Here is an 18601-nt window from a genome sequence, read left to right on the forward strand (position 1 = left end):
TCTGTGTATGGAAATATTTATACCAAAAAAAAAAAAAGAAAAGAAAAGAAAAAAAACCTATCCTAGAATATGAAAAGAGAAGCTTGTTTCAATCAGGGCCAAATGTCAACTTTCAAAAACTTATAAAAAGGATGAAAATGAAAAACATCGGAAGAAGCACAAAGTGTTTATAGTTATGACTCAGAACAGGACACCAATTTCACAATGTTTCCTGTGGCAAGAGTTGTATTCACTGAAAATATGAGAGTTGTAGTCTTCAGAGTTCAGCACCTTGTAGCTCCATTTATTACAAAATTATAATTCACTTAAAAGTAAACTTGTACTGTTACGCTGAAAAGAAATTTTTTAAAAAAGTGTTTAATTTCTACCAAAAAAAAAAGTAAACTTGTAATCACTTTGTGAGTAAACGGAATTTTTTCCTGTGTTATATACAACATGATAATTTTGTAAGTGGAACAGAATATAAGTAATAATGGAGCAGATTATAATGAAATCACATTATTATTTAATAATAACCATTGTCTAAATTAACATTAAATTATAGATGTAACCATATAGTATATTATGTGATATTAGATATTACAGATATTAAGTTACACATAACAATAGTGATCAGAGTACTTACTTCCTCACTGTTCATTCTACTCCAAATGATTAGATAAGCCAACCAGAGCCAGCCCATTCCTTTGTCCATAATGTATTTAGGAAAAGACTGTGACTCAACGTTGGCCAATGACTTGTGACAGAGTCTACCAAAGGCCTGGCATAGCTTCCTTGCTTCCGAAAAGGCACTGGAACAAAGACTTCTTCACCCACTGGAAATGCTGCAGCCGCCTTGTGACTGTTCCTGTCACTTTCTATAATACAAACTCTTATGTGGTTCTCTGTAAGTGTGAGGCAGTGATCTGCCTCACTAACTCATTCGGTTCTCACAACTCCCCTACAGATAGATACTTGAACTACCCCTATCTTTTTTTAACCACCCCTAACTTTTGATGAGGAAGATGAGGCACTGAGTGGTCAACCCCCCCGCCCCCATGCTATCTCTCCACTAAGTGACAAAGCTGGAAATAAAACCCAGAGGACATTCTCTCAGCCATGAGGATGCTATGGCACCCCCTCCATGAAAATTGCTCTCAGCCACCCCACCCCCCTTCGCAGTGTGTGTTACTTTCCCTAAAACACATTCTTTGCTTGGTGGCTGCCAAGTCTTTCATTATTTTTAAAAAGACCTGCAAGAAAATGGATTCCTTTGATATTCCCTAAATAAAGTTATGGCACTGGTAAGTCGGAGTGAGGGCAGTGAGGTTTTGAGGGAGGGAGGACAGAAGGTGGGATCAGAGAGTGCCAAGTGGGATGCTGGTTCCTGGGGAAGCGAAGGGGGAGGGGCATGGGCAGGAAGAGAAGGAAAAAGAAGGGAAGGGAAGAGAAGAGAAGGAAGAGGAGGGGAGGGGAAAGGAGGGGAGGGGAGAAGAGGAAGAGGAGGGGAGGGGAGGGGAGTGAAGCGAAGCCAAGTGAGAGTTGTCTACAGTTAAATGGCCACCAAAGTTCAGTGCAGACCTGCTATGTTACTTAACAAATTTTAGAATTCCTCTGCCCTGCAAGGAAGGTTTTCTTGCTATTCCCATTTCATAGCTAAGCAAAGTGAGGCTTAGAGAGTTTGGAGATTTGCTGGTAAGGGGCAAAGCCAGCACGTAAACCAGACTGTCCGAAGCTAAAGCCCCGCCAGTGCCCTGAAGAGCAAGGGGCACCGGCAGAAAACGTGAGGCAGGACAAGAGCCACCCTAGTTCACAACCGAGCTGAGGGCCGTGTCTTCCCTCAAAACCCATGACTCTCAGACATCATTCCCTTTCCCAGGCCACCAAATGAACAACTCAAGCCTTTCAAGGAAAGTTGCAGAGTTCGTCTGTTTTAAGTTACTAGGAGTTGCTACCAAAAGGAATCACTCTTTCCCACCCTACCCCTAACAACTAAGCACTGGAAACAGCCTAATGCCTTCATGCTGTCTGAACAGAAAAATGGCTGAGTAGATCTTTTTTTTTCCCTTCGTTTTTCTAAAAATAAAAACAAACCACATTCAGCTTCAACCCAATTGTAGGAAAAACAAATTATTCTCCCTCCCCACACTCTTACCAGGATTCAGAACAGAATACAAACCAGGAAAGGGGGGGAGGAATTCGACTTAAAATGGTTGGAAAATACCAGGCTCAAGCATTCAATCTATACATACCGTGAGTTATGAAACATAAACCCATGTATAAACAGCTGCAGACTGAAGCCACATACACCTATGATCGTTTGTTTTCCCACCAAAATCTTGAGATGCCCTGAGAATGGACGCCTCTGTGTCAGCCATGGACGGAGTAGAAAGATCAGTGGGTGCTGGAGTCAGATGAACTCAAGTGTTGGCCAGACCACTCCACCGTGGGCTTCAACCCTCCTCACTTGTAAACTGCAGGTAATTTCCACCTCGAAGAACTTCTGAAAAACTAAATGAACTAACTGAGGGGGAAACTTCCTAGCATGCAGTAGATATCCAAGAAACGACTCTTAATGGTTTCTTATGGGAAAATGGTTTTTAAAAGATCAGAATCTCATGGGACCACCGTGTGGAACAAAATTTTTTTTTTTTTTTTTAACACTGCTGAGCAAAAAACACTAGGTGGGGCGGACCTGGCCTAACCAGTGAGTTCTTGATGAGAGCAGAAGTGAAAACCTGGAAAAACACTGTGGGCAAGAGAGATCATGAATATTATCTCTAATGATAAAAATTAGGAAATCTTCTTAGTTATTTAAAAGGAAGTGACAGCTACCAAATTCCCTTTCTTGGGTCTCGGGAACCCTACCTGCCTGACTGGAAGCAGAGGGTAGGGGGGCTGCGGGAGTTCTACAAATCCCCTCCACAGTGATTCTTTTATTTCTTTTTTAAATATTTTATTTATTTATTTATTTGAGAGAGAGAGAGAGAGAGCACACAAGCAGGGGGAGCAGCAGGCAGAGGGAGAAGCAGACTCCCTGCAGACTCCCACTGAGCAGAGAGCCTGATGTGGGGCTCAATCCCAGGACTCTGGGATAAGGACCTGAGCTGAAGGCAGACACTTAACTGAGTTGCCCAGGTGGCCCCAGCTTCAAGGTGATTCTGACTGAGAAGCTCTTTTTTGTCTACTTTTCCACAAGCCATTTGACACCAAGTTCTTCTAAAATAAAAAATATCAACTTCATTAGGACTTACAAAGCCACATAAATAAAACCCTGCCAGTAAGTGATGCAAATGGCTTGAACATTTCCAAGAAATCCCACAGGGATACTCAGACTCCTGTTTCCTGCCCTAACTTGTCTCTCTGCCCAGGGTCAGTTCTTCGCCTATTCCTAAACCATTTCCATTCACAGATGCTTGAAAAAGGTACTTCTGAAAGGCCAGCCCCATGCTGAGCTTATTTAATCTCTTCCCCTAGGAAATGATGGAAATTCCTGGCATTCCTATCAGGGAAAGGGGGTGAGCTCTGCTGGTGTCAGTCTTGAAAGGTCCTGGTGATAGGGAGGTAGGGGAGGGAGATGACTTCAAAGCAGGGCCTTCTTCAAACCCAAACATGAAGCTTCTAGAAGAGCCCTGGGAGAGAAGAGACAGGCAGCCTGGTCCCTAAGCCCAAACAATGAGAAGTTGAGGCATCCAAGTGTTCATCTTGGGCAGCTCCTCAAAGACAGTTTGGTATCCTCTCAGTGAACTCTTTCACTCCTCCACACCAAAAGCAGAAACCCACCGTGTACCTCAGACAGAACTGGACTTCCTGACAGAAGTCTGTGTGGCCTTTCACACTTTTAGACATTAAGCCCTCTAAAACTCTTGGCAGGAAATAGCTCGGTGGTTTAACAGCAGTTGCCAAGGTTTTTTCATCGATATCATTAGAGGATGGTCTGGCGGATGGCAGAGGTAAGAAGGAGGCTAGGGGTCGTTCTAGAGCAGGGCTGGGCTCTGTACAGACTTCAGAGGCTGCTTCCACATGTCCAGATAGTCTTGCTAATTTGAAATGATCATTCAAGGGAAAACGGGAAAAGAAAAAGCACAGCGTGTTTGAAACAATGGGTATAGGGAGGCCTGTGAAGTCGCAGGTGAACAGAACTATTTAAGGGCACACACTGGTGAACACACTTAGAAAAAGGCATCTGATACCCCTTTGGGAACTGTAACCCCTAAATAATTTTTCAGTAGTTCTCTCAGAATTTTCCCACTTACTTTTTTACAAAAGACTTGAGTTCTCCTTAAAAAAGAGAATGCTTCAACTTTTCGCTACTGTTCCACAGTTGGCAATTTTTCAGATCCTTTTCTCTTGTCACTATTAATACTCCCGGCTACGGAGCCCCAAGGAAGTGTCAGTTTTGTCAAATCCAAAAAATGGACGTTTCCAGCTGCTCCCCAGTTGGTCACTTGCAACCCTTAAATCTACCCATGATTTTCACAGGTGGAGAACATGGATTTCTTGCTCCTCTACCATTCCAGCTTTGGACATCCTATTATTACACCAGATCAGATTCCAAAGATAACTCAAGACAACCCAACGCAACCAAGGAAACAAAGTAGGTCTAGGTGCTCTTTTGCCCCAGCACAGAAAGGAGGAAAAGCAGGCTCTAGAAGGAGGGTCCTAAAACATCCAGCATGGTGCTTACTATTAGACACCCACACCACCCACCGGGAAGCTGGGGCACAGAGCTTCTGTCGCTAGGTCTTCTCGCCTCTCATAGTATTTAGCAGTACAGCAAGAGGTATGACAGAACAAGAATTCATGAGGCTGCTGGAAATCAGAAGGTTCCAGGGGTCTACTAAATCCTAGGCTCTACGTTCAAGTAGCAGGACCAGAAGCCCCAAGAAGGAACTTATTAGAATAATGGTCAACACTTACTTATTAGAATAATGGTCAACACAACACTAGTGTGCAAGGCACTGTGCTAATGAACTCAGCATCCCATTTAATTCCACAGCTTCATGGAGCTGGCCTATTATGACCCAAACTTTACAAATGAGGAAGCAGATTTCACAATAATGTACCTGAGGTCACACAGTTGGGGAGTCTGGGAACTCAGATCCAAAGCCATACACCTAGTTCTAGTGCCCATACACCTAACCACTGCCCCCCACTGCCTCCAGGAAAGATAAAAAGCAGCCAACAAACAGGAAAGATAACACCTGGCCTGCTGGCCTCATGGAGTTGTTGCAAAAGAAAAATATGTTTGTCCTTTGGAAAGATAAATGTGATATACAAATGTGAGCTGGATTTGCGATGATCATTTCTACACATTTCTGGGGCTCATTCCTCTTCCCACACTTCTCCCCTTCTCCTATGGAATTCTGATGCACTTATCCCTTGGAAAGGAAATGACATTCTTTGTTGCTTCTACTCTGTATCATCTTAATGAAGAAGAATTTAAGAAAACAAAACTTGAATACATTTGTGTTAACCATATGACTAATCAGAAGGTTTTAGAAGACATTCTTGGATCAACCTACCATAAATTCTAAACTTTATAAATTTATATTTACCCCTTATAATATGAATTAATTCTCCTTCCTTTTCTGCTCACTATAATAACAAAGATACCAGAGCCATATGTGACACTTGCAAAGAAAAGAGTAACTGAGAAATATGTAGAAAAATATCACTGTACTATATATTGTATTCTATCTATATAAGGTACAAATTAATATACAGTGCCTTGTGTTCCAGAGAATGAACTCTGCAAATCGTAACTATAGTTACATCCCAAATTAATTAGCTCTGCATACTGAGACTGAGAAATGCTGGCCCTGAGAGCCTGATTAAAGCTTGAAGATGCTTCCTTCATTAACCGTTCAGAGTTTCCCCTCAGTGAAGTTTCTGTCAGAGAAGCAAATAAGTTGCAAACCCATCAGATTTAAGTCTGTCTCCCCCCGCAGACACATATCTGAAATTCAGGGAAAGGGGCTTACAAGCATGACATATAAACAGACTGAAGAAAAACAGTCATTTTTACATTACGATATATATATTACATATATATATAAACAGTATATATTTATATATACTTATATACAGTTTATATAGTCATTATATTATTATATAATTATTATATATTATAGAAACAGTCATTATTATAATGAAAAAATTCATCATTCTGACTAAAATGCAGTAATAATCTCCCAAATAAATAAGGGATGACTGTCCTAAAATAATACCATGCCACACCTGATTCCAGGTTAAGATCACCCATTCTGCTCTTTACTGTAATTTTGTACCAAATTTGCAAAAGCACAGTATTATTACACAAATAGTCCCAACTTCATGTAGCAAATGCTTCTGAATAACAATTTACAACAAACTGTGGGTTTTGGAAGGGAGAGGTGCGGGGGATGGGTGAGCCTGGGGGTGGGTATTAAGGAGGGCACAGATTGCATGGAGCACTGGATATGGTGCGTAAACAATGAATCTTGGAACACTGAAAAATTAAAAAACAAAAAAACAAAAAATCAAATACCTTTGGAAACAAGCCACCAAGTAACAATTTGCTAGAATAGTGAGCAGTCCCTTTGCCCTGTGAATAACGAACCCCTGGTTTACCAGTAGTCTAATTTCAGTTATGCAGATCATAAACAAGACATACCTAAAATTAGACAATAACTAAACCCTGTATGTTACCCTAGTCTACTTCACCAAAAGTAAAAGTCGGTATTACCACATTGAAAAGTAAGTCCTACCTTTGCATCTCTTCAGGAATGAGTTTTCAGACCTGACACGCTTTGATATTTGGCAGTGGTTGTAGCAAAATGTCCGGAGAGTGACAAAAGCCCCTCATCTCAGAAGCGGGATAACAGCACCTTTGCTTCTGTAGTGCGGTACTTTCAAAGCACTGGTCCGCCTGGTATCTCTCTCAGTCTCACCACAGGCCTGTGAGGTAAACTTACATCCCGTCAGGGGTCACTCTGCCCACGGCACAGATGCAGCATCTGAGCCCTACAGCGTGTAAGTGATGGGTTTCAAGTCATGAGAGTAAGTAGGGACTGGTCCTACAGGGCTGTAGGGTCTCTGGATTCCTCCCACCTACACACCACCTTACCTCGACTCTGTCTTCCTGTAATGGTTAAAGTTGAACCATATCTGGAGGAATGACTTCCTGGGTTCTGCAGCATTCAGTGACCAGCTTTGACTACTTCTTATGACTGAAAACTCATTTACCTTCAATAAAATCAGAACCAGAGTCCTGGAGCTTGCAAAAATGATGAGGCTCCATGGTGGGGCCGCAGTCCACTTTAGGGTTCTAGAACTGCAGGGACCCTTCTAGGATATGGGAGTTGAGAAATCACCTCAGCCCCATTGTGGGACCTTCCACAAGACTAGCTTGCCTGAGGGGTAGAAAACCCAGCGTCCAGCTGAACAAGGACTGAGTCTATCTGGGCCTCACCTTGCTTATCTATAAAATGAAAGGCTGCTTTAAATAATCTCAAAGGCTCTTCCATCTTCAAAATTCTACTCTACCCCTCGGCTGGATATCCATCACTTTGACTAAAGACTCACCCCAAGAACTCTCAATGCTGGGACACCTCTCTCATAACCCTTTCCAAGATGCCCCACATTAATTTCACCCTCATCATCCACTCGCACCACCTGCTCTCTCTCTCTCCCTGCCTCTCTGCTCACGGTCTCCAGGACTGGTAAGTTGTTATCGTGTGTCTTCTAAGTCATCGGTTTATGATTTCCACGCATAATTAAATAAATTAATAATAATAAATCTTCCAGCAACTATTATTTGTGTGTATTTTTTCACCAAATCCCCACCCATGTAGCTAGTCACGGGGTCATGAAATTTTAAATAAAATTACTCTCAAGGTCACTCTTTTTTTTTTTTTTAAAGATTTTTATTAATTCATTTGAGAGACAGACAAAGACAGAGCACACAAGCATGGGGAGAGGGAAAGAGAGAAGCAGACTTCCCAGCAGGTTGGGAGCCCAACATGGGGCTTGATCCCAGGGCCTGGAGATCATGACTGGAGCTGAAGGCAGATGCCCGACCGCCTGATCAACCCAGCCACCCGGTCACTTTTTGTTTTTGAAGATTTTATTTATTTATTTGACAGACAAACATCACAAGTAGGCAGAGAGGCAGGCAGAGAGAGAGGAAGAAGCAGGCTCCCTGCTGAGCAGAAGCCGGATGTGGGGCTCCATCCCAGGACCCTGGGATCACAACAGAGCCGAAGGCAGAGGCTTTAACACACTGAGCCACCCAGGCGCCCCCCCGGTCACTCTTCTTAAAGAAACTTTCCCTCATGGTTCTTCATATTTCAACTAATGTCCAAATAAATATCTGCAATCTACTGATTTCCAAAATAGGCATGTCAATATTGATTTTGCCTTCTTTGACAAGTTTGATTTCTCTCTTTATTTCCACCTTTTTTTTTTTTTAACATTTATTTATTTGCTAGAGAGAGAGCATGAGAGCACAAAGCAGGGAGAGCAGCGGGTAGGGGGAGAAGCAGGCTCCCCACTGAGCAAGGAGCCTCATGCAGGACTTGATTCCAGGACCCTGGGATCATGACCTGAGCCCAAGGCAGACGCTTAACGGACTGAGCCACCCAGGCGCCCCTATTTCTACCTTTGCATTTTGGTCTGTTCTGTCTTTCTTTCCCTTTTTAATTCCCGGGTTCATGTTGGCTCCTGCTATCATGTTGAGTGAGCCCACCCTAGCAGGGCAACACAGGGCACCATCCCGAAACAGGTAACGTGCAGATAAAGGACAGTGGCGAGAAAGTGCTGAGCATCTCTGCCAGCACATGAATGGAGGAGCTGTCAGCTTGATGCTGCTGCATTCCCACTGTAAAGCCCTACTCCTGCACAGAAAGAGATGCAGAAGTATATCCAGAAGGAAGAATGCTAAAGCAATGACGGAGCCAAGCAGCTGGGGACTATTAACTTAAATCAAAGTCCAGCCAGGAGTTGGGTTTTTTTTTTTTGTTGTTTTGTTTTAAACAACAGGAAGTAGATTCATTCTCTTTTACATTCTCTCTCTCTCTCTCTCTCTCTCTCTCTCACACACACACACACACACACACACAGACACACACACACTCACTCATTCTTTTCTCCTCCTTCTTTTCTCCTCCATCCTTCTTCTTTTCCACTTGCCAAGGCACAGGAACAAGCCGGATGGAACAAGCCCAGTTCCCTCGAGCTGTCTCTGGAACCTGCTGTGTTCACTGGCAGCCCAAACCCAGAGTGCAGAGCATGAGACGCGCGGTCGGAGAGAGACTCGCACGGTGTGCAGCAGCCTCAGAGACGGAGGACCGTGTTTCAGTTCCCTCCGGCCGCCGTAATAGATTTCCACACACATGGTGGCCTAAAACAACACAAAGCTCTCCTCTCACAGTTTGAGGGGCCAGAACTCTGAAATTGACTCCAGTCAGCTGAAATCAAGATGTTGGCAGGGCTGTGCTCCCTCCCGAGGCTCGGACCAGAAAATCCATTTCTTTGCCTTTTTTGGCTTCTAGTGACCACCTGTAGTCCTTGGCCTGTGGCCCCTTTCCCACCGTCAGAGTGATGTGCTCCCACCTGCCCTCCACCTTCTCCTCAGTCATTTAACATCCCTCTCCCTCCCTCTTACGAGCACACTCCCATGGAGCTCAGAGCCCAACCAGGTAGCCCAGGACAATCTCTCCATCTCAAGGTCTTCAATTTAATCCCATCAGCAAAGCACCTTTTGCCATCGAAGGTAACGTGCAAATTCCAGAGATCCGGACATACATGTCTCTGGGGGCCACTTTCCAGGCTACCACAGGGCACCTCTGTCTGCCTGGTTTCCTGGAGAAAGTCTTCCTCTCACTTATCCGCTAAGTTCACTTATCCGCTAAGTTATGGACATGAGACGAGAAAAGAGGGCAAAAATGTTTTCCAAATATCAAAACAGAGAAATGTTGTGTATTTTTGCTTCTGTCCTGTCACAGAGTTATCTTGCCCATTGTTCCGCATATTAAACCATCCGGTTTGTATTCAGAGAACCCCAAGAGCATCCCATTGCTTTCCACGCCTGGGCACAGCTCCTGTTCCATTACCATCAGGGTTACGAGAAATCATCCTCTGTTACACAGAAACTCCATTTCCAACCAAAACTGGACCTCAGAACATATATTCACGTGCCTGTTACCACAACCCAGATCAGGCATGGAGAAGGAAAAGAGCTTTGCTAGAACTCACCAAACCTCTTGTAACCGAAGGACTGCACCTCCTCCTCTTCTGCAAAGTCGTCTGTGGGAGAAGAAAAGACACGGGTTAACCCTGGGAAGGCAGAGAAGCACGCGGTGGGTGAGGGATCCCACGGCTTCGATCTCCATCCTCTCTACCTTCCTCACACTTGTCCTTCTGCTCCTAGAGCATGCCACGCTTTCTGAGAAAGACCACAGGGTCCCCGCACTGGCTGTTCCCTCTGGCTGGAATGCTCTTCCTCCTGTTTTGAGGAGACTCCTTCTAATTCAGGTCTTGGCTGAAGTGTGACATCTCTGGGATGCCTTTCTGGACCACAACCTGGCCATCCCTGTCATACCACCCTGTTTTAATATTATTCTCTGATACCATCCTTGAGTGTGTATGTTGTGTGTGTGTGTGTGTGTGTGTGTGTGTGTGTGGTGTTATCATGCATTCTGTGAGCACACACCTTTTTTGTTTTGTTTCATTAACAAATCCCCCATGCCTGCCACAAAGCAGGGGCGAAATAAACTTTGTCGAACGATGACTGGACAACCAGCTGTCCAGAGGGTTACATTATCGTCACAGAACTGAGTGAGCCTAAAGCCCTCCCTCTCAGATGCTAGGATCCGGGGTCACGTCTAAATGTGGCATCTCAGGAGCACAGCATGGCTTCTGCAGTGACAACGGAATCTTTCCCCATTTCCTTGCCATTGGATAACTGGGACCTACAGATGGTTTCCCAGTAAATACATTTCAAAACACAACCTTGTTCTGGGAATTCCTAAATGAAGGCCCCTCTGGAAACAAAAGTAATAGGTCAGCAAAGCTTTCTACCAAAAGGTCGGAATGGACCACCACCCCCCCAACCCCCACCAAGACAAAGGCAATGTGATTCCTTATCACAATAATAAGGAACCCATTTTACAGTTCTTCCAAGGGTTGGGTCTCGTGATTTCTCAGGCAACTTCTGACAACAAGTAAAGGTGTCAAGGTGAGGACTTTCCAGGGAACCCAAATCAGCTTCTCTTGAGCCGGTCACCATGATGCCAGCACTCAGCTCTCCCCCTGCAAGCGGTTCAATTCAAAAGCACTTATTTGGACCAGAGACCACCAAGCAGAGGGGCTTCAGAAATGAGTGAAACCCGGTTCCTTCCCTCAAGAAGCTGACAGGCTTTCAAGGGGGGAAATAAAGCCTCTGTGATCCTCTTTTTCAGACCCCAAATGGGATGCAGGACGTGGATCTATCTGAACCTTCAAATGTCGTGAGAAAACCCAAGATGTAGGACATCGACAACGCAATGCAGTGGGCCTTGGGGCACTACTGTGTAATGAGGTGCTCTGAAAACCCAACGGAGAGAGCAACTGCTTCCAGCAGAGACATGAGAAGTGTGATAGCTCTGTCTTTTATCATCGTTTCCTTACTCGGAGAACAGGGAAGAGATCTTGCTGGGAATCTAAAAGGCCAGGTCTTCATAATTAAAGCAGTCTCCTTATGTCAAAGATTAATGCTTTAGTTCTTTCTACATGTTAGAACATGCTTGCCACCCAGAGAACAGCACCTTTCTCAGTCACTCAGTGACTGGTTATTTCTACAAATACACGTTAAGCTCCTCTGGGCCAGCTTTACTAAGTAATCCCATCCTATTAATGGCTGAGTAGCTTGGTCTAGTCTCGATTAATGAGAAACCCTTATCTGCTGCTTCTGCTTAGAAATCCATGCATTTATTATTCACTCATTCAATAAACAACATGCTTGGATCCTAGTGGAGTGGATAAGACAGGAGCACAGGGAATGGTACCACCCCGATGTCAGCCTCCCCTGCCAACTCCAGCCTCCCCTCCATCCTGTCCCATCTGCAGAAGGATCTACTCACACACAGATGTTGCAAAGGAGGCATCACTGAGGATGTCACAGTGGAAACAAAAGAGTGATTTATGCTGTACCCCTCACAGCAAATAGCTTAAAATTTCCCATTAGACATTTCTGTTCTCCCCCGGCCAAAGCTTCTTTTCAGCAGGCCTACCATTAGTTTGTTTGTTTGTTTTCTTTTTCCTCTCTGATCTTTTTCCCATGCAGCATTTAGTCTGACTGACTCCTGTCTCCTTCCTGAAATTTCCCTGGGAACTTCAAATGTCTCATATTTTTGTTATTAAAGCAATTCAGCTCTGTCTCCAAATTAACATACTCAAACTCATTCAGGGGTTCAAGAAAACAAAGGCCTTCCAGGTGACCCCTAATAAGACTCAAGGATCTCCTGGTTCTTGTCTTAAGCCTCATCCCAAAAGGGGATCAGGAATTCTTACAGCAGCTACTAAAAGAATATAAAGTTTTGTCTCAACCAACTCTACAACTAGAAAATCATGAACTCTGAGGGGTATACGTCAAGTACCACAGATCACATCTCACTTGGATGATCAGGGAAGTTCTCACAGAGAAGCATCTTAAGTGAGTCTTCTTAATGTTTTCCCTTTGGAGGGACAGAGAGAATTTGGGAAACATGGCATACTATACCCCTTTCTTGGCAATTCATCGTGGTTTTTAAACTATTAGAGATCTGAGAAGTGCTAATAGAAAGAGGAAAAAAACTTGTTTAATTTTGTTTCACTCCATGTTTTCAACAGCTGATCTTAGAATCCTTTTCTCATATCCTTAAAGCCTGGGTACAGTCGGTCAGGTAATACTTACCCACAGTTCATTAGGGCCCACAGGGCCCACAGCCACGTTTTCCCAGCTGTGCAGCCAACAAACAAACCATTCATGCTGGTGACGGAGCCAGAGAAAGAGAAAGAGGCCAGAGCCGATGGCTCTGTGGCTGTGTGGGCAACCCACATCAGGCTACACAAGCCCCAGGAGAGAAGATGAGAGGTCAAGTGTTCCTAACTACGGAACATTTTAGAGGGCAGAACACTACAATGGGGCCCACAGTGGCAGACAGATGGTTTGAGGATGACAGATAAGGCTGACATGGTGTGCAGTGTTTTATTCTGTTCTCAAAACCTTTCCTCACACCCTAGAGGCCCAAGCTAAGTGCATCCCAGACTGTCTTTACAGGATGGAGAGCCTGTGGATGTGAAAATCTCAGTGAGTTAAGTGAAGACGTTCAGTCGGTTTGAGGACTGAGTATGTGATGTCCTACAGTTAGAATTTACCTCTTCTTCCCATACACTCCCTTTGCATCCCTCTGACAGTACTTTCCTTCATCTGCCCCATATTCCAGTTCTGGTTTTCATGCCACCACACGGAAAACAGGAAACTTGCCATGTTGTACCCTCAGCAGCTAGTGCATTTGTAGCATGTTACAGATACCCAGTAGTTGTTGAGAATTAAGTAGATTACAGTTATACTTGTGTCTATCTCTACTACCAGCTAATGAATTCCTGAAGGAAAGAGCTTAAATCTTTCTCTTTTTGAATATCTACCATGTTTGTGGAAAATAAGAGAACTAATAATTAGTTAATACCTCCTATATATCAGGTACTTCCCCTTCACGATGCTTCTGTTTTACAGATGAGAAAACTGAGCCTCGAGGCAGGTATATAACTTGACTCCAGGTCTCACAACTTATGAGTAGACAGACCAAGACTAAGACCCAGATAGTCACTGACCATGATAGTCACTGGCCTCACAGACCCAAGAAACCGACCCCTGTGCTAGCAGCAGCAAGGCTAAGATGCAATGCTTTCCACCACAGAATCCTGAAAAGGCTAAGGAATATGGAGCACAGGTCACTCTTGAAGGAGAATCAAGGCAAGGCTAAAATAGGAGGATGGGATGAACATATATGAAAGAAGCAGCTGACTATAACCAGAAAGATAACAGATAGTGGCAAGGATGTGCAGAAATCAGAAACCTCCTACGCTATGGTGACAATGTGAAATGGTGCGGTCACTTTGGAACACGGTCCGACTGTTCTTCAAAAGGTGAAGCAAAGAGACACTGTATGATGCAGCCATTCTGCTCTAGGCATACACCCAAGAGACACGACAATGTCTACACAAAACCTTGCAGACAAACGTCCGTAGCGGTTATTAGTCATAACAGAGAAAAGTGGAAACAACCTGAATGTCCACAAAATGATGAAGGGATAAATTAGCATAGAGACCTACAATGGAGTATGACTGAGCTATAAAAAGGAAGGAAACACTGACACACACCACAACGTGGATGGCCTTGAAAACATCATGCAAAGTGGAAGAAGCCAGTCATGACAGACTGCATAGTGTACAACTCCATTTCTATGAAATGAAATGTCTACACGAGACAAATTCATGGAGTTGGAAAGCAGCTCAAAGGCTGCCCAGGGCTGGAGGTTTTAGGGTGAAAATAGGGAGTGAATGCTAATGGGTATGGGATTTCTTTTGGGGGTGACAGAAATATTCTAAAATTTATTGTAATGATAGTTTCAAAGCCTGTGAATATACCAAACTAAAACAAAGCAAAACAACCCCACTGACTTACACATTTTATACAGTTTGTGTGGTATGCAGGGGAAAAAAAAAAAAAAGCAGCTGAACTTCCCAAGTCTCCCTGCCAAGTTAGGTAACTGGCCCTCCCTGACTACAGTAGAAGGTCTAAGGTTTATTATTCAGAGAAGTTAAAAACAAAAGGTCACTTGTCTCGAGGACACCAGGAACAGCTGAGATGAGGGGACTGTTGTGGAATCGGGGGAAAGGTGAAAGTTTACACACTGAATGTCCAGACACACGGTCCTCCTCTCCCACTCAGTCAGCCAGTGTGGACCCTTCAGGCCAAAGACGGGAAGGTTCTTCCTGGGAAATCTGACCAGTTAAGAGGAAAACAAACGAATGTTTCTGATTCTGGGAGGTCCCCGGTGGAACAGCCCAGCCATTTCAGCTTAGAGTGATAGTCATAGTTCACAAATCCCACGGAAACAGAGAGGTTCTAATTAACCCTTATAATAACCTGCTCCCACAGATGAGAAGACACCACACATCTGACACAGCCTCTAACATGAAAAGACAAAGAGGAAAATAAAGAAATCAGATAAAGAAATCTGGAGGAAATACAGGTGACATGATAACATTTTCAAGAAAAATATTCTACCATTAAAATCCTTAGAGAGGTGAGAGAAGATAACATATCCATAAAATTAGAACAGGATGCTATAACAAAGAAAGAACCACAGAGAAAAAGAAAAAGCTCTGGGAAATTAAAAGTATGATCACAAAAATAAAAACCTAATAGAAGAGCTGGGAAATAGGGTTGACATATTCTGAGAGTAGGAAGAAAAAAGCAAGTAAATGGAAAAGAGCAAAGATGCGGCGCCTGGGTGGCTCAGTGGGTTAAAGCCTCTGCCTTCAGCTCCGGTCATGATCCCAGGGTCATGCTTCCTCCTCTCTCTGCCTGCTTCTCTGCCTACTTGTGATCTCTGTCTGTCAAATGAATAAATAAAATCTTTAAAAAAAAAAAAAAAGGAGCAAAGACCAAAAATAATTGTTTAGAGAATCCATTCAGTGGGGCCAATATTCAAGTAACAGGTGTTTTGGGTAAAAGAATATTTCTTTGATGGTAGAGAACCATCAGAAGGAAAACTTAACAGCAATTTTCAGTACTGAAGGATAGGAGTCTTTAGAGAGAAAGGGCCTATTACTTCCCAGCACAAAGGAAAGAGATCTGTTCCAAAGCACATCACTACAACATTTCAGAACACCGAGGACAAAAAGAAAATCCTGAAAGCTTCCAGACAGGGGAAGGGGGTGGGGGAAGGCTACCTAAAGGAAAAAAAAAAAAGAAAAAATTTAAAAAGTTACCTCACTTCTCAACAACAAAGCTAAAAGAAAATAGATCAATGCCCTCAAAATTCTAAGGCTAAATTATTTCCTACATAGAAATCTCTCAAATGAATAAATAGGTAATATAAAGATTTCTTCAAACCCACAGATCCCTCTAAAACATACCTCTCATGCACACTTTCCTCAAGACATTATTGGAGAATGCATTCCACTAAAATAAGGAACGAACCCAGAAAGACGTGTGTGTGTGTGTGTCCCCGTATACATGCACACTATACACCCCAACCTAACCTTAACCCTGAGGAAGTCAGAAGGCTCCAAGGAAGATTTCTTCAAAAAGACAGAAATGAGAGAACATCTACTACAGGTGAACACCTGTGTAGAGATCTGGGAAACTGGAAGAAATTTGGGATGGATGATGACATGTATATATCTAGGAAGCTAAGCAAACAAAATAACCCTAGAAGAAGAGAAGTTATGCAAGAAAGAAATAGGAGTCAGCAGTGAACACTAAATATTGCTTTAATCAAGACGGTGATGTGACTATATCGAGATGATGGAGAGCAACAGAAGGCGTCCATGAGGGTGTTGGGTGGAGATGAAGAGTGAAAGGACTAAATCCTTATCAGATATAAAGGGAAGTCAATATATAATGCCTAAACTCAAAATAATGGTAGTAATGAGGGGGAGGGAGAGGAGGAGGAAGAGTGCCATAAGCATGGGACTTAAAGAAAAGGCTCTGTGGCAGAAGGTCTGCATAAAGGACTACCAGTAATTCTTTTCATCCCTCCACGTGCAAGTCCACTTCCACTCTCTTGAATCTGGGAGGGCCCTACAACTTGCTTTGGCTGATGGAATTTGCCAGAAGTGGCAATGAGTGACCTCAGGAACTGGGCCTGAGATGCAGTTTCTGTTTTCACCCTCCTGGAAGGCAGCTACGGTGGGCAAAGTCCGACTACCATGCAGGACTAGGGGCTCCCCCAGAAGAGAAGATCTCTGGAGGACGAGAGCCGATGACTGGAAGGAAGCCGTTCCAGCCACCCCTGCTGATGCCCAGCCGTGGGGGTGAGGCCGGCCAGCCTGGCCAACCCCTCAGGAAGCAGAGTCCAGCCCAAATTGTAGAATCTTGAACAAATAAACAACAGTTGTTTTAAGCTGCAGGGTTTGGGGAAGGTTTGTCAGGCATTAGTAGATAACCGCAAGAAAAGTAAATGCCAAAGAAAATGCTAAAAATGTTCTGAAGAGGCTGCCTCTGGGGACTGGAAAATGATGAAATGAAGGTGGGCCAGGCCGGCAACTGCCATTTTTCATAACAAATCTCATTCATAATAAATATTAGTCAACTCCTCGAACTATGTACATGTCTGACTGTGATTAAAAAAAAAAGCAAACAAAAAACAAGGGAATGTGGGTGGAAGATAAAAGGCAGGTAGACAACAATGAAAGTGCTCAGGTCCTACGGACGGCGATGGCCAGAGAGGTGCAGAGGACCCAGGACCACCCCGCTGCAAAGAGCCAGCGTGAGGAGTTCAACCTGCAGCAACAGAATACAAAGTCTGGACTTGCAGCCATCAATCCCTGGCACACCGCAGGTCCTGACAAAGGCCAGACTGAACAGAACGAGTTCAGACTTTTTTTAGGAGCCAGGCTGAAGGACTGGGGACAGAGGCCAGGCCGAGTTCAGAGTTCTTTCCAAGGTGGGTTCGGTGATGCTGTCCAGATTACACAGCCATCAGTGACTCTGTGCTCTTTCTACCTCAGTGCAGTCCCAGTTCTTATAAACCCATCACTGTTAGAACAAAACGGCATAGTCCCATCGGGGTGTGGGTAAAATGTTTAACTGCTTCCAAACCAACTGGTGAATGTGCTCTGCTGGGAGCATTCCTGCTAGCTCTTCCCATGTGTTCCTACCACCAATACCTACTGTAGCACTGCTGGGTGGTGAGGAGAAGAGAGAGTGCCCTTGCACTCCTGGGGCCAAATGCCCCTGAGTCTACTACAGTCACCCTTCATTGGCCAGTGCTGCATGGAGAAGCTTTCATGGAGTTAGTGGTCTGGGAAACTGTGGCCTCCACAGAGTGTCACCTAGGTTGCTAAGTATTTTGGACAGCCCCTGGGACACTGCTGTGGTGTTCGGGAAGACTTTTCTCCTAAAGCTAGAGTGATATACTGGTAAAGCTTGGGCTTTGGAATTCTAAGACCTGAGTTGGAACTCCGGCTCAACTTGTGACCCCAGCTGAAATCAAGAGTCGGATGCCCAACTTACTGAGCCACCCAGGTGCCCCAGTGATTGAGTTTCAAAAGACACAAAGTTCCCGTCTGAAGTGAGCATCCGGGGAGGTAAACAGCAGGGAATTTTGGTTAGCAAGGGTAATATGCAGGGTGGGTTCAATATGGTCTATAGCTAACTGGCACTGAAGTATCCAGTTGATAATTAAAAAAAAAAAAATGTGTCTTAATGAATTTGAGCTACAAAAACTGAAGACATACACTCTTTTTTTTTAATTTTTTTAATTTTTTATAAACATATATTTTTATCCCCAGGGGTACAGGTCTGTGAATCGCCAGGTTTACACACTTCACAGCACTCACCAAAGCACATACCCTGCCCAATGTCCATAACCCCAAGGACATACACTCT

At 44.0% G+C, this 18601-nt stretch overlaps 1 protein-coding gene across 1 annotated transcript in view; it reads right to left on the reverse strand.

Moving 5' to 3' along the window:
* COLEC12 (collectin subfamily member 12) overlaps nt 1-18601 on the reverse strand; it is a 202270-nt gene that overhangs the window by 174896 nt on the left and 8773 nt on the right. The window contains exon 2 of the mRNA XM_082698757.1: nt 10216-10266. Coding sequence (XP_082554883.1) covers nt 10216-10266 — 51 coding nt within the window. The remainder of the gene's footprint in view (nt 1-10215; nt 10267-18601) is intronic.

Source organism: Mustela nivalis, assembly GCF_964662115.1.
Source record: "Mustela nivalis genome assembly, chromosome: 14".
NCBI classification, from domain to species: Eukaryota; Metazoa; Chordata; class Mammalia; order Carnivora; family Mustelidae; genus Mustela; species Mustela nivalis.